The 16,535-nt window shown below is 41.0% G+C and overlaps 1 protein-coding gene across 1 annotated transcript in view; it reads left to right on the top strand.

Moving 5' to 3' along the window:
* The first annotated feature begins 96 nt into the window (after positions 1-96).
* ap1g1 (adaptor related protein complex 1 subunit gamma 1) overlaps positions 97-16,535 on the top strand; it is a 30,062-nt gene continuing 13,623 nt past the window's right edge. The window contains exons 1-21 of the mRNA XM_008289346.1: positions 97-187; positions 6,347-6,550; positions 6,636-6,760; positions 7,085-7,226; positions 7,363-7,459; positions 8,921-8,997; positions 10,675-10,770; positions 11,019-11,099; positions 11,193-11,291; positions 11,376-11,431; positions 11,521-11,634; positions 11,729-11,869; positions 12,326-12,380; positions 13,653-13,775; positions 13,864-13,953; positions 14,046-14,170; positions 14,610-14,714; positions 14,827-14,968; positions 15,180-15,306; positions 15,680-15,784; positions 15,924-16,084. Of these exons, the coding sequence (XP_008287568.1) occupies positions 6,350-6,550; positions 6,636-6,760; positions 7,085-7,226; positions 7,363-7,459; positions 8,921-8,997; positions 10,675-10,770; positions 11,019-11,099; positions 11,193-11,291; positions 11,376-11,431; positions 11,521-11,634; positions 11,729-11,869; positions 12,326-12,380; positions 13,653-13,775; positions 13,864-13,953; positions 14,046-14,170; positions 14,610-14,714; positions 14,827-14,968; positions 15,180-15,306; positions 15,680-15,784; positions 15,924-16,084 (2,262 nt within the window). The 5' untranslated portion in view covers positions 97-187; positions 6,347-6,349. The remainder of the gene's footprint in view (positions 188-6,346; positions 6,551-6,635; positions 6,761-7,084; positions 7,227-7,362; positions 7,460-8,920; positions 8,998-10,674; positions 10,771-11,018; positions 11,100-11,192; positions 11,292-11,375; positions 11,432-11,520; positions 11,635-11,728; positions 11,870-12,325; positions 12,381-13,652; positions 13,776-13,863; positions 13,954-14,045; positions 14,171-14,609; positions 14,715-14,826; positions 14,969-15,179; positions 15,307-15,679; positions 15,785-15,923; positions 16,085-16,535) is intronic.

Raw genomic sequence — 16,535 nt, 5'->3', positions numbered from 1 at the left:
ACGTTACTGTACGCGCTGATGACAAACTTGCGCTTCTTTCTCAAACCTCTGGGAGATGTCAGTGTAACCCTCCGCCTGCGGTAGATGTGCTGAGGCTGGAGTAGCCACCATTTTGCATGTCTAGTGTGTTCCTCCCTCCATTGCTAATAGAGACGATTCCAGCTATTTTCTGGCATCATTACGGCTAGTAAGTACATTCTGAGAATGATATGTCGGCAGAAATGTGTGAAAATTGCTTTACGTGCGAGTAATGGTCCGTGGTTTCATTGTACGTACGTTGACAACTCTCACTGTGGCGCTGCATAGGAAGTCGCAGCCCTCAGTGCACCGGGGTTGTGCCTGTCAGCAGCTAACTTAGCTAGCATGGCTAGCATGCCTCATAGCTGTAGCCTTGCTAACTACCTGCTGGGGCTAGGGATGTGAAGCACTGTAGCCATGTATGTTGTGTGGTTGTCCACTAATCATCGTGACAGCACGTAATGGAAATTTTATATTTCATATCTCCCTAGCTGGTTTAGACAATACGCATTTGCCTTTAATTCAGATAGTATTCGGATTAGGTAATACAGAAACAAACGAATGGTCAGGTAGCTAGCTAACGCCACAGAGGACTCGCTAGCTTGATAATCCAAATGCTTCAAGAAGGCCTAAACTGCATCATGTCCTGATCAATCGGCGATCAGAGTCAGGTGTAATGGCCTCTGGTTTCATTTCGACAACGTTGTATAACGGTGCAGATGTAAACTTAAATTTAACGAAATAATGTCAGCCAAGGTGAAGCTACTGTTGTAGTGCCAACCCAATATCTTGCCCTTTCGTTCTAGATACCAGTGTTTTAGCTCGTAGTTAGCCGATGGTTGATAGCTGTAATTTTCAATATATAAGCAACATTAAGCATATGGCCTTTGGCTACGTGCTTAGTAATAAAATTAGACTTTCCTAACATTTGGTAAATTGTAAACATTTCAGCCATAAGTCAGCGTTGCATTTGGATACTCATGAAGCTAACGCTAGCTAGCTTAGTGTGCTGAGGACGTGGACTCGGTTTTGCCATAGTTTCTTAAGATAGTTACTTGGTGTTGACAACGCCTTAATGGGAAAGTTAACACCTTGATACAGCTTTCTAATAATGCGTATTCGTCATCTGCTTGTCAGGTCATTTCATAAAACGATTAGCAGGTTAACCTCAAGGAAGTCAGCTGTAAGTAGGAAGTGAACAAATGAGGGTGACGTACAGTCCGACTGATTCCTGTACATATCGGTTAGATTTGTTCTTCAGTGCCAGTTTCATTTGCTGTCCGTTGAGTTTAACACACTTTCTACCAGAGCAGATGCTGCCCGGTGCAGGTGAATCAAGCCCTCTTCGGGTCTGACTGCATTGGAACAACTGCATAATATTATGCCTGAAACAAGACAGCTATGACCTTAATTAAAACCACTTAACCTCTACCTCTGCTGACTGTGATGTAGTGAATAACTTTGTGGCACAAAATATACTTGAGTAGGTGCAATATATGCAGGCTTAGCAGTTATCAGTCACATGGTATAAAAACAAATTCATATCAGGCGTAGTCATTGTGTGTGCATATCAGTGTCCCACACAGTGTGAATTGAAAAATCCTAATATGAAGAAACTGTAGTTTAGAGTGAGCAGCTGTCTTGTAATACATGTGACCTGAACAGTAACTGGTCTCCCAGGTTTTTTGTTTGTTGTTCTGCTTTGTCACAGTAACACCAGCCCCACAAAGTCAGTGGGGGAGAATATACGGTAGGAGACGACATTAGTCGTTGTCCTTCAGTCCTAGCATTGGTTTCTTTGTAAGGTTTTACTGCTGAATGGTTTTCAATCCGACAAAGCCAAATGACTAACTGTTCAGGGTAGCGGCTAGTTCTTCACTAGACCTTCATTACGCCACCAACAGTTGCTGGTTGGAGATCTGTTCAACGGTTGGAGAGCCTCTATAGTTAAAATTTAGCTCAGCGATGGCTCTCGCTCAGTAATAGCTTTACTGACTACCAGGCTTTGAACATATACTTGCAGTAATTTCACATGCATTCAACTGTGTCTTTCAAAAGACTGAGAGCTGATGTGTGTAGTGGACCTTGGTAGCTGCAAGCAGCATTGAATTCATAAGATGGCTAATATTAGAGCATTAATGTAACAATCTGGCAGACTTTTAAATCGGCCTGCACTCTACAAGGATGTTTGAAAACCAGAAAAATCAGAGTCTGAAAAACCGAAAAGGTTTGAGGGAGTACATGTGAAGCCATTACATTTTGTCTATCAGATGCATTTCATATCCTCTACCAAAGTGCCAGACTCAACACTTGACTGTGCATGTAAGAAGTACAATATGAATGTAAAAGCGGACACAATACTGGTTAGATATCGTCTTTACTGATGTCTGCTCTTTAGCGTTACAAATGTTTGCTCTTCAGTGTTGTCTGTTTATGTGGTGTTGTCAATAGTTTGTAGCTTTGCAGAGCTGATTGCTTAGAGTTAGTGATCAAAGACAGAATAGATTGTTTTCCCTGGTGGCATTTCATTTACAATTACAACATCTAAGTGCATAGCTGAGCGTGTAGAGAAAATAATGAGACAATAGTTGTCTGATGATCTCTTTGTCTAGTTTATACGTGCAACTCTTTTCCAACAAAGACCGTAGTAGTGGTCGTTACATCTGGGGTTTCAACTCCTAATGATACAGTTCCCATAGCAATTAGCAATCTGATGGAAAAGCATTTTAAATGGTGCTTTATCCCTTGATACTTTGAGTGTGATGCCTCGGAGTCAACAGGTTGACTGCTCCCTGTGGTACACAAGAGGTGTGGCATGCTTTTTACTTGTTGCTGGTTGTTAGGCTCTGAAAGCTAATGTAGGCTGGCTCCTCAGGTCTCACGAGAGGAAGCGCTTGTTGTGAACATTTCACAGAACATGCAAAATATGCCTTTGAATTATGGACTGCATGTGTGTCAGGATGGCTTTTGTGGGCTAACTGCTTTGCTTTTATTCTTGACTACTTTGGGGTGATGGGTTCGTGTCGTCCGCTTGCTTTACAACCCGTATTGTTTGTCAGGTTTGGAGAAATGTACCGTCTGAGGGGGTGATTACTCAGAGATGAGCTGTTCCCAGAGTTATTATTTTGTCATTAAAAGGTGCACCTGTAATGAGCTCAACTGTTTTTTTTTTTTTGTGACACCCACTATGTTTAACTTTTTTTTTTTTTTTTTTTGTGACACCCACTATGTTTAACTTTTTTTATTCTCACTTTTGTCTCAGAGTGTAGACCCACACCTGTTGTCACACTTGGGTCAGATAAGCCCTGGTACACTGAGTCGGTTTGTCTGGCACAATCTCACAGTGATTGTTCTGTGTGGTCACCACCTTAATCTGCAGTGTGTGTAAAGAAATATAAGCAAGGCTAAATGAATCTGAGCTGGATGAATGGACGCTAAGCTGTTGCTCATGTCTCCCCCACACTGTTTTTTTTTTGTCATCTATCTATGATAGGTTTGCCTTTTAACCTAAATACACAGTTCCAGTTGCCAGAAAAGGCAATAAAGCATGAAGGACAATAAAGAATATGTTGTGGTTTTGTTGTAGAAGAATGTGCTGTTGTGCTGCAAGCGCAAGAACGAGGAACTGTAATTTAATCAGCTCTCAGCAGAGGCTGGATTTACCTTCTTTAATGTGTACACATTTGATTATAAACACAGCAAGACACAGGGAGCTATGATTTAAGGAGCCCAACACTGGGTCCTTTCAGCTCAGGTAATTTAAATGGTGTTAAGGCAGACAGTAGATCTCTGGCTTTATTAAAGCGTGGCCTTGCTTGACCACCCGCCCCATTCTTCTTTGATCACAATGAATTCTTAGATTCTCTACTAACCACCTTGTTCAACAAAGGATGTCCTCATTCTTGCTGTGTCTGGATACTTATTTAACTCAATAGACTGGCATAATTCGAAAGAATTTCTTTTGATCTGCTCTGTGATAGTTGGTGATGAAACAGAAGAGTGCTTTTTTTTTCTCTCTTTGGCCATTCAGATGAAAATATTGCAAGTCAAAGGCATCCGGGTATAATAAGACAGATTTAAAGTTGATGTTAGGTTCATTTAAAGCTCATTTCTCACAGTCAACTTACTCTATAGATGTTCAGAAAACTTTCAGAGTATGTGTCATGTGGGAAAAGGAGCCAGAGTTGATTTTCCACGCGCGGCTCTGTGGCAATTAGCCAGCTCATGACCCAGTAAGATTTACATAAGTCTGATGGCAAGGCTGTAGTGAGAACAATAGCTGTAACATTACTGGATAGAACTACTGCTTATGGCTGTAACAGTTTAATAGAGATAGATAAATCTATTTCCAGTATTACGCTAGTTGTAGTGTCGTCTGTACATGCCTTTGAAAACCGTAGTGAGCTGATAGAAAACTTCTAATCTCTCCTTTCAAAGTATTCCTCGGATGCTTTGCATGACAACGATCCAGCCGGAGGGATAAAGTCTCACTTGGCTGCAAAATTAATATGAAAATACGTTATTCGGGTAGCCTGCGTGGAAATTCACAGCTCCTTTTTTTTTTAGTGATGTAGAAACTGTCTATTGAGAAATAGTAAAGCATCTGTTTGATTGTGAGACAAACTGTATGATCACTAAAATCCTTTTACTACTTAGTACCATTAAACCAAGGACAGACTTCTATCTTTGGATGCAACTCTGTTCAGGTGGCAGACATGCTTCTGTAAAGTACTAATTGATTGAAGGAAAAAGAACATTTGTGAAGCAGTGCCATCCACTTGTTTATCACATCATAGTTTTTTAGGGTCTCTGCTCTGTCTCGTCTGTCAAAGTGCATTGTGTTCCTGTCTACCAAACATCCACTTCAGCAGTGGGTAGCTGGATGGAGAAATGGATTTGCGCGACAAGTAATTACCGTCGTTTCTGTTGCTGTAACAGCTTAATTATGTGCTGCATACTACTAGATAAAAGGCTTCCGTGAAATGGGAGACAAAATGTACCTTTTTGTAAGTAAAGAGCAAACAACTTTGATTTCGTAGCTGAATTAGGATGATTGTATGGAGCTGTATGGTAATAAACACTCCAGAACTTCTTGTATGCCAGCATTTACCTTCATATTTACTAACTTTCAGCCTAAATGTTCTTAGTTTAAAAATTCAAAGTTGAAATGCATTTTCCAAAATGAATGAAAATTAGCGTTGAATTAGTTTTTTTTAGTCAGAATCCATCTTTCAACCCTCAAATCTGCGCTAATAGCCTGACAGATGCATATTAAACTAACTTGCTCTCACAGTTCTTGCCTTTTTTTTGCCATGGTGATCATGAATTGGATTTCAATTTTATTTATAAAGCGCCGCTTCATAACATAAGTCATCTGAAAACCTGTTAATGTAAGATACTGTCCAAGCTGTTGCAGAGCTGACTGGCTCAGAGGAGATTTCACAACAAACAGCCTCGATAAACGCAATGTCTTTTTTTTTTGTTATGAACTGCATTGCCTCTTATTTTCTTTGACGATATTTCAGAATTAGATTCAAGCACCTTGTCTTGTATTATTGAAGAGTTTGCTCATCTTAGATTCTGTGGAAATACTTTCCAAAGATCATTGCATCTGCCTGATAGGACAGCTTTTCTGTTCTGCTGCCGGCCTGTTTTGAAGAACCAAGCATCGTAGCTGTTGGATCTGCTTTCTTGCTTTTCTTTGTAAATTGTAATTGGTACATATAAACGCATGAGAACTTATTCCCACAACTAAGCATGTACTTCTTATAAATATTTAAACCTCTTCCCCTGGCTTAAAGCTAGTGCGCTCTCAGAAGCTTCTCTGCGAGGGAATTGAATTTCACCTGCTATTCTCCTTTCCCTCTGCACTTCTAAGTCTATTAAAAAATGCAGTTCTAAGGGGAATAGTCATATCTGCTTCGTATCTCCATCGTTCAGTTTCCTAATTGCATTTTTTAAAGGTGGTTTGTTTACTGAAAAACACAGAAATACTTATTTTTCCTTCACTTGTACCGGGTTATATCTGTGGGTATCGTTTCAGCAGAACTTGATTATTGGAAGTAATTCAGTTAAAGCACAAATTCAGAAAATGTGCTGCTATTACCTGGTAACTGTAAAACCTACTATTGCTAGCTAAGAGTGCAGCTAATTTCTTCTGACATATTTGATTATATAAGTGATATACAATGCTGTAGCGTGAAGAGTTTTATTTTCATCGACTTGTATTCATTGAAAGAGTAGCTTTCCTCTTTTGCTGTGACCCAATCTCGTGCCAACCCCGAAGCACTGGTTGCTAACCTGTTTTCTTTCCCTCCGTGTTTTCCAGAGAATGCCAGCTCCGATCAGACTGCGGGAGCTGATCCGGACTATCCGGACAGCACGGACCCAGGCAGAGGAGCGTGAGATGATCCAGAAAGAGTGCGCTGCTATACGCTCGTCCTTCAGAGAGGAAGACAATACATACCGTTGCAGAAATGTGGCGAAGCTCCTTTATATGCACATGTTGGGCTACCCGGCACACTTTGGGCAGGTATGTTTGGTGATAGTGGGAGAATGACAGTTTACACTCCTGGATGTCTTCCTAATGCAATGACTTGTATTTTTTATTTTTTTAGCTGGAGTGTCTGAAGCTGATTGCGTCCCAGAAGTTCACTGACAAACGAATAGGTTATTTGGGAGCTATGTTGCTGTTGGACGAGAGGCAGGATGTCCACCTACTAATGACAAATTGCATTAAGAAGTAAGTGGAAGTCTTAGATTCATATATTTAACACTCAGCTTGTAAGATATTATTTATTTGCAACTCACAAGCACAGTGATTAGTGCTTGATTGAGACTTGTACTTTTAAGTATGCTAATTAAAACACAAACCCAACACCTACCTGCTAATGAAACTTTTACATTTAACCTTTTGTTTTCCTCCACTAGAGACTTGTTGCCTATTTATTGCCAAATCCTCCTCCATATTATATCTTAATGTGCTTCTCATTGCTTTCAAAATTGTCCTTGTGTGCACGCTTCTGTGTTACCGTGGCTCATTTTACTCCTTTTGTCCCACCACCAGTGATTTGAATCACAGCACACAATATGTCCAGGGCCTGGCCTTGTGCACTTTAGGCTGCATGGGATCCTCAGAAATGTGTCGTGACCTGGCAGGAGAGGTAGAGAAGCTGCTCAAAACGTCCAACTCCTATTTAAGGAAAAAAGTAAGCAACGCTGTCGTCTCGTTTCCACAAATACCTGAAGAATCTTAAATCTGTACTTGACTGAAGTTACACTCGACTCTCAGGAACTCGGCATTGTGTTAAAGGTTGACCGTCTTATTTAAATATTTGTCCACAGGCAGCGTTGTGTGCAGTTCATGTCATCAGGAAGGTCCCAGAACTCATGGAAATGTTCCTTCCAGCCACAAAAAACCTGCTGAGCGAGAAGAACCACGGTAAGTGCAAATAGTTTGTCAGGATACGGTTGCTGGCTCGTTGGGGGGAAATGTGGATGTCCTACACAAAGGCAGACTTCGTCCTATTTCCTGTCACTCAGAACAGCTGGGCAGCTGATGTCCTTTCTGTGGCGTCCTTTACGGTGGTGGATAGTGGAATTAATGAGTCTGTCATAAACTTCAGGGCTTCTGTGTCCCCCACATATAGGAGATAGGCCAAAGGGAGAGATTTTTTTTGTGACGGTGCTGAAACAACTTGACCTTCCTTCACTTGGCATTGTGCAGCGATGCAATAGTGGCAGTTCAGATAAGGGCAGTTTGAAGATGCATTCATTTGGTTGCTGTTTTTAAAGATCGTTATCATCTGTCCTGCATGGCGCACCCAGAATAAACTGAAGATGCTGTGATGTGGCCATAACATACACAAATCTCTTTTTTTTGTTGTTTTTTGAAAGATATTTTTTGGGGTCTTTTCTGCCTTTAATGTATGGGACAGTGAAACACGGGAAGAAGAATGGGGAAAGGACATGCAGCAAATGAGCCGCTGGCTGGAATCGAACCGCAGCCTCTGACTATAACCTCTGTACATGGGTCGCCTGCCCAAGCTGTTGAGCTATCCGGCCGCCCAGATACACAAACATCCAACAAGCATTGTCACACATTGCTAATGTGGACTCAAATGCAAGCGTGGTTACGCAATTTGTCACTAGACCACAATCTTGTATACTGTGTTGTCACTTGCAAACACACAATCCCGTCAATGACACGTGTTTTTTCACTTTTGCGCGCAATTTTCAGCAACAGCTGCAAAGATCAGTCCAGAGTTTTCAACCCTGTAACACTGAAAGCAGGTCGCCATGAAGTTTATCAGCCCGTGTGACAAAAACGTCTTTTCTTTTTTTTTTTACGTCTGATTTGAGCCTCTTTGCGACTTGTCAGTCAAGAACTCACAATTCCTGGATGTTGGTAAATAATACCTTGTCGTGTGTGTCGGTGGTTGCTGTTAGTTACGCCACTTGTTTCAAACAGGAAGAGAATGTTTGGGTGTCCTTGTGAACGCCACTTTGTTTTTCATTTGCTTGTCAAAACACTTTAGTTGGAGTGAGCGCGCCAAGTAGCACAACCAGCAAATTTGACTTTTGCCCTTTTTTTTTTTGTGCATTTGAGCAATACTGTATCGCCTCGAACCGCACAGCCGAGATAAAACTAAATATGCTAATCGACTTATTTGATATCATGCAGAGGACACAACCGCTGTCCTTGTGAGTCAAACAACTTGTACAGCTGTAATAAACCTGACCACCATTGTTGCAGAAAATACCAGCAGCCTCCTCATGTTTTCAAATGCAGCGCTGTTTTTGCTCTAATTATCAGGGGGGTAATTCAGAGAGCAAAACACCTCTTGCCGACGTTTTCATACAAAGCAAATGAGCTTCACTTTGTCTGTCCCCTCCCACACAGGTGTTCTCCACACATCAGTAGTCCTCCTCACTGAGATGTGTGAAAGAAGTCCTGACATGCTGGCCCACTTCAGAAAGGTACAAACAAGATTCTCTTACTTAACGGAGCTTATAGTAATTAGCTATGCATTTGTCTTAAGCTCACGTCACATTTCATTTTCCCTTTTCTTTTGTTCGAGCTAAAGCTAGGCAAACATGTTGAACTGTTTGAGGTTTAGATTGGGTTTTCCTCAGAGTATGTCTTAGTCTTTTATCTCCTACCACTGTCTTTTTTTTTTTTTCCTTTCTTGTATTTCAACTGCTGCTGTACCTCTCCTCCTCTAGGTGTAACAAAAACTATGCCAGAAGCTCCACTTCCTCATGCTCATGATCTGAACATTATTTTTAAGCTCTCTCTCTCTCTCTGAAAGTAAATGATTTCCAGTTTCCCCTCCCTAACATCTACCTCATATTTTTTCTGTCATTTGTCTTCGTTTACAATTCCTGCATTGTGTTAGAATGAGAAGGTAAGAGTGCATTCTGATCTCATAGCTGGTGCATGCTGTAAATAGTAATCACTCCTCACAGTCACTTCAGACGTAACCAGATTTGTGTTGAGTAATGTCATGTTGTGTTTTAATTTAGCCTTTTTTAATTTCGTTAACTTGTACGGTGATCATTACTATGTCAGTGTTTTTTGAATATTCCCAAGAGTTTTTGGTCCATTTTGTCATTTATCACTATTGTTTTGAATGTCATTATTTGCCTAATATGGAACCCATTCGATCACTCTGTCTGTTTAAAAGCACTCAGGTGGGTGTGTTTTCACGTGGTCGCCACGGGTGTTGTCACCAGGAACAGAGGATTTTCACTATTATCTGTGTCACTAGAAGTTTGTACCTTACATAGTTGTGGAGAGGTGGCTTTTGGTCTTGGGAAAGAGTTAGAGTTTGGCCAAAGTAGTGCTGGGACATCATCATGTTAAGAAAGTGGAGCTTTTTCTTTTTAAAATCCCACTCTGGCATTTGGGGACGCTCGTTTGTCGTCGCACCCAACAGCAGAGAGGATTTATTGATTTCATTTCTGCGCGTCCTGTAAAGTGATCTGGTCTGGAACGTGTTCAGTCTGGTGTAACAGAAAAACTGGAGGCATGCTGAAAACAAAAAGTGGAAACAACTCCGGACTTATTTTATGTACATGCAGCAGTCGACATTTCATGCAACAGCTGGGCTAGCATGCTCCCTGCTGCTAGTCTTTGTGTTATTTAGACTAAATGCATTTTGGATCTGTCACTGTACTGGATGCAAAGGGTTGAAAACATTGCAGGCAAACTGTTTCCCTTGTAAGCTAATTTTGTTGTAGAAAACATTAAGAGATCAAAATTATTTAAAAATTACTGCAATGATAAGTTTCCTATCTTAACACAATCCGATTTTTTTTGTTGAAATCGTATTAAACATTTGTCTGATACGACTGTATAGTTTAGCGATGACACAAGTGTTTCTCTCAAATCCAAATGTTCTAACCGAATATTTGCGTACAAATCAAAGGTTTTAATTTTACAACTTCAACAATACATTTTTTGACATACTACTACTAAGAATCCCTTTCATTTCATGTGAATTTAATGATTTTTGGCTGGCTGCCGCTGTGAATGAGAAATTATTAACTTTAAACATGAATGACGTTGTTGAAATGTTGAAAAAGCAGAATACGAACGAGATCCACAGTAAATACTGACTCCTTGTTTCTCTTCTGCTGTTGGTTTGTTTGTAGCTGGTTCCACAGTTGGTGAGAATCCTGAAGAACCTAATAATGTCTGGATACTCTCCTGAGCATGATGTGTCAGGCATAAGTGACCCTTTCCTGCAGGTAAATCTCCCTCTTACCCCCCCACGATAGTAAATGCAGTTGATAGTTTTGGTGTGCCCTCATTTTGCTGTCACTAATATTTTTATTTAGTCAGATTTACAGAAACCTCTAGTGTGCAATGACACACCTATAGCTAGAGCAAGTGGAAAAAGAACCAGATTATGATGAAGGCAATAGAAATAGATAATGAAACAAACCACAGTTGCCGAGCAAACTGACCGGACTGGACGTTTGTTTGCGTTCCTCAGGTGCGGATATTGAGACTACTGCGGATTTTAGGCAAGAGCGACGACGACTCCAGTGAAGCAATGAATGACATTCTTGCACAGGTTAGACTTTGAAAGTGATCTTATCTTAGATTTAACAGCTTCGACGAGATTAAGTGTTCTGTTGACTGATTCGTTGTGTGTACTCACCTGCAGGTTGCAACAAACACAGAGACAAGTAAAAATGTAGGCAATGCAATCCTGTACGAGACCGTGCTGACTATAATGGACATCAAGTCTGAAAGTGGACTGAGGGTGAGTTGTTTTAATTTAAGGAACGCTAGATAGGAGCATTTGTTTTGGTTTAAATCCTGCCTAAATGCCTTTTTTCTCTTACAGGTCTTGGCCATTAACATACTAGGTCGCTTCCTTCTTAACAACGACAAAAATATAAGGTAATTAATTCACCTGCCATATGTGATCTGTCAACCATAGAGTAATTTAAAATGTCATTAATTCTGGATGATATTGCCTAATTATCCAGATACGTGGCGTTGACATCTCTACTAAAGACGGTACAGACGGATCACAATGCGGTGCAGAGGCATCGGAGCACCATTGTGGATTGTTTAAAAGACCTGGATGTGTCCATCAAGAGGTCCGATCCAATCACTTCAACTGCAGTTTTTTTTCGTTTCTTATTATTTGGCCTCGTTCTTTCTGACCTTCGTCTGTGTTTCGTTGCCGTGCAGACGTGCGATGGAACTGAGCTTCGCCCTGGTGAACGGCAACAACATTAGAGGCATGATGAAAGAGCTGCTCTACTTCCTGGACTCCTGCGACCCTGAATTCAAAGCAGACTGTGCATCAGGAGTCTTTCTAGCTGCAGAGAAGTATGGCAACAACACACCGGCTTCCCTACATGCTGCAACAGTTTGTGGTCATTTGTAGTTAATAACACGCCCTGACCTCGTCGTGTGCAGGGTTGCAAAAGATTTTCTTTCTTGCTTCAAGTTCAGGGTGTTTAGGTAGAGAGAAGATCTTAGAAGTCTCTGTATCTGCATGAATCCAATACATGTAGACTAAATATCAGTCAAGCCTGTTGTGTTACAGAATACAGTCAGTTTCCAGCTTACTCCAGCGATATCCATCCAGCTAGAACTCTGTGATACCACCGCGGTAGCTCATGTGGAAATGCTGAATGATGATAAAATGAGTGATCCATCGTCTGACAGACCATGTTGATGCCATTTGTATTCTGACAGCATTCGTCTCATGCCCGTGTAGAGTTTAGACAACTCTGCGTCTTTACAGTTTCGGTCCTAATCGATGCGTTCTTTGTGTTGCAGATATGCTCCTTCGAAAAGATGGCACATAGACACCATTATGAGAGTCCTGACGACGGTACGTACACGACAACAACACTCTGCTGCCTAAAATGTTGTTGAGATTTAATTCACTCACGTGTTGCCTTGAGTACAACAAATCAAACATCTTAAATGAAGTGGAACTGTGACCAAAGAATCAGAACTGTTTTGAAGAATATTTACATGATGTTTATTTATTCATTAATTTTTAGGGAAAACACATTTTTATTGCACTTTTCATTTCATTTAAATTTTTATTTCATTCACTGAGTTAAAACGAAACAATTAAACACGACACAAACATTCCTGACTTCTGAATGAAAGGGAGCAGAAAGAAGAATAGTCTCATGTTATCTGCCCTCTTTACCCAAGGACATAAAGCATCAACAACAACACAACAAACATCAAAATATTCATAACAAAAACAATAATAATAACATGAAATAGCTGACAGTCACATTTAGATCCATTTTCTTTAATACTCTTAAAAACAGAAATTCGACATGACTATTTACTGTCTCTTTACAATCAGACATGATTAACACATCTCCTCAACATACTGCCTTTAATTGTTCCTTTAAATGTAAATATTGATTTTGATTCTTTGGTTTCTTTGTTCAGATTGTTCCATAAACGGATTCTTGTCACAGAAACACAACGCTCCGTCGCTTTAGTTGTGAATCTGGTTTTTTTAAAGATCTCAGTTCCTTTTAAATCACACTTTCTCTTTTTTCAAATCTTTTCTGAATGTTTATCGGTATTTTTTTTTTTAATGTGCTTTGAACATATACACTACACTATAGTCTACTAATTCATGAAATTTCAACTATTTTACTTTCACATCTGAGTAAACGGAGCACTGTTTTCACTTTCATGTCGTGCTACATTCCTGCTAATGTTCAAATCTTTCCAGACTTAAATAAGGTTCGCTGCCTGAATTTGCTGCGTAGATGCTAGCTAGCTAGCTGTGCACAGAGAACACTCTAGTCCTCCCACTCAGCTACAAGACTCAGACAAGTGTGTGACCAAAAAATACTTTGAAAGTAGTGAACTAGAGAGACTTACTCATGTTGAAATGAGGTGTTTTTTTTCTACATGGCTGTTTTCTGTGTGTGAAGCACTTTTTTTTTCTTGTGCGCTCATTCATGTTCATTTAATTGCAGGAAGCGAAAATCGTGATCGTGAATAATATTTAATAATTTGTGCAGCTTTAGGGTGTAGTAACAGGCCTCTGCAGCAAACACTAATTTACTGTGCAGTTTAATTTGCTTTTTTTTTTTTTTATTGACGTCTGTGCTCATCCTCACAGGCCGGCAGCTACGTGCGAGACGACTCTGTTCCCAACCTCATCCAGCTCATCACTAACAGCGTGGAGATGCATGCCTATACAGTACAGAGACTTTACAAAGCGCTGCTGGATGACATCTCACAGGTTGGAGCAACTCTGGCTTTGGAGGAATCTCTATCTTTGCATTGCATTGGACTAGAAAGGCTGACTTGTATTTCTGTTTGTTTTGCAGCAACCTCTAGTGCAGGTAGCGTCCTGGTGTATAGGAGAGTACGGAGACCTGCTAGTGTCCGGGCAGTGTGAGGAGGAGGAGCCCATCCAGGTACAACCGGAAAAATCTTAAACAAACTGAAGACCATGCAAACCTAAGAGGCAAACTCAGACGTTGTGCTTGTTCTTGTCTTTTGAATTAAGGTGACTGAGGATGAAGTTCTGGACGTGTTGGAAGGCCTCCTGGTGTCCAACCTGTCCACACCTGTGACCCGGGGTTATTCACTTACCGCCATCATGAAGCTGTCGACTCGCTTCAGCAGTGTAAAGTAAGAACAGTTATCCTCCCACAATGGAAATATGCATTCAACTCCGTGGTATCCCCTAAACTATTGAAAATGAAAAGATTTTTCATGCTAAATGTTAAACTGCTTTGTGGATTGTGTGCTAAATGAAATGGTATAAACAGGAAGTATATCAGTCAGCACTGAGTTGGAAAGAAGTCTACACATTTATCTGACATCTGCATGTGGTTACAGTTATTTCATAAATGACTAAAATGCATTTAGCTTGTGTATTATTGATATTACACTCTGACAAACGGTACAAGCGATGTGATTTTTGATATTCACTTGCAACCCATGGTCAGTATTACGATTTGAAAAATGCCGCTTTCTTTGCAAATACTTGTTTTTAAACATGGTGAAGTTCACTAACCACAGCCAGCTCCCCTTTGTTTACCTGAAACGTTCATTTTTTTTGTTTCAGTCGAATCAAGAAGGTGGTTTCTATATACGGCAGCAGCATCGACGTGGAGCTTCAGCAGAGAGCCGTGGAGTACAACGCGCTTTTCAAGAAATACGACCACATGAGGTGAAACTACATGACGTTCTTCTCATCTATCACAGGGACACCAGTACCAGTCGGTAGATATGAGTGGCTGAGTTCGGTTCGTCTTTCTTCTCTGCCTGTTTCCTGACAATAGACCAGCTCTACTAGAGCGAATGCCCATCATGGAGAAAACTGCAACTAATGGCCCCACAGAGATCGTCCAGACAAACGGGGAGACGGAGCCGTCTGTGGTGGAGTCGAAACATCCACCGCCGGTCACACAGCCGACCAACCAGGTGAGGCTGTTTTAATCATGACAGTTAACTGTTTCTCACTAAAAGATCTAGTTGTCTTCAGTTGACATGGACGGTTTAGATTTTTATTAAATGATTGTGAAGAAAATGATTATTAAATTGATAAATAAATATGTTTTGTAATGCGATTGTTATTTAGTAAGGCATATATCACAGACATTTATCATGTTTCCGTGTCGTCTTTGCTCCTCAGGCTAATGATTTGTTAGACCTGCTCGGCGGTAACGATGTGGTGCCGGTAATCCAGACCACGATGCCCACCAAGCCCGCCTCGGCTGGAGGAGAGCTCCTTGATCTGCTGGGTGACCTCTCGCTAAGTGGTAGGGTGCTCCGTTGAAAGCTCTCCGCTAATCCTTTTAGACCACAGCGAGGACCTGGTAAACACCTCCGTCTGTGAAGTCCAGCCCGTGCTCGTGTCTGTTCGCTGCGTGGTTTGGATATAATAAGATAAACTGTAAAGCAGCAACACATTGTCCATCATGATAACTGTAGTAGCTGCTATGAACGAGGTGAAAGTGAATTATTCTTCAAAGTATGACTGGTTCAGGAATTTGTCTGACTGATGACGATGTGTGAATGTTATCTAGAGCTGATTATAAAGAATACATCCATTTTTGTTTTGTTATGTTGGTAGACAGTCTATTGGTGTAGCCATGTCCTGTTAAACCCCGGTGTGTTGCTCTCCCATCCCAGGCGGTCCAGCCCCTGCTCCTGCTCCCTCAGTGCCCACTTCCCAACCCTCTTTCCTCTTGGATGGCCTCTCCTCACAGCCCCTGTTTAATGATATTGCAGCTGCAGGTGAGAGTCTGCTGCTCCCTTTGACCGTCCGCTACCAAACAGACGCAATAAAGCACTTGTTCTCTGTAGATCTTGGATGACCTGTCCAGTGAAACGTAAGCAGCCGTGTCTCTAAATCCTTTGATTATCCTCCGTGCAGGTATTCCTCCCATGACGGCGTACAACAAGAACGGTCTGAAAATAGACTTTACATTTGAGAGAGCTAACCCCAACCCAAACATCGCAGTCATCACCATCCACGCATCCAACTCAACAGAGGCAGACATGACCGAGTTTGTTTTTCAGGCTGCAGTACCAAAGGTAAGCAAGCACCGTTTGACGCTAATATCATGTGGCTTAAACATAATACATTACTCTGCAGAACAGTGTTCACGTTGATGCAGCTTTATAAAGTGAAAGGTCCAGAGTTTGTCACTGGAGGATTCAGTCGTGTTCAGTGTCATTAATGTGCACAGAATAGTGGTTCTGTAACCTGAAGGCACCTCTGTTCTGTAATCACGCCAGCACTAGTGAGAAGTAATCATTAATAGAACAGCAGTGTCTTTGGTTTGCTATTTATTTTTTATCTGAAGTAGTTTACACTGGTTCTGTTATCTATATTTTATTGTAGGAATGCTTTCATCAGACTTTAGTGGCCAGTAGCAGTTTATATCCCATGATGCATTGCTGCATTTGTTTCCTTTTTTAATTAGACATGCAGTGAACACCCCCTGTACTTGTTTGGTACCTATTTTATTTTTAAAGTTGTCCT

This window comes from Stegastes partitus, unplaced genomic scaffold, assembly GCF_000690725.1.
Source record: "Stegastes partitus isolate 25-593 unplaced genomic scaffold, Stegastes_partitus-1.0.2 Scaffold608, whole genome shotgun sequence".
Lineage (NCBI taxonomy): Eukaryota > Metazoa > Chordata > Actinopteri > Pomacentridae > Stegastes > Stegastes partitus.
Note: the sequence above shows the minus strand (reverse complement) of the source record. Positions and strands in the feature narration are given on the sequence as shown.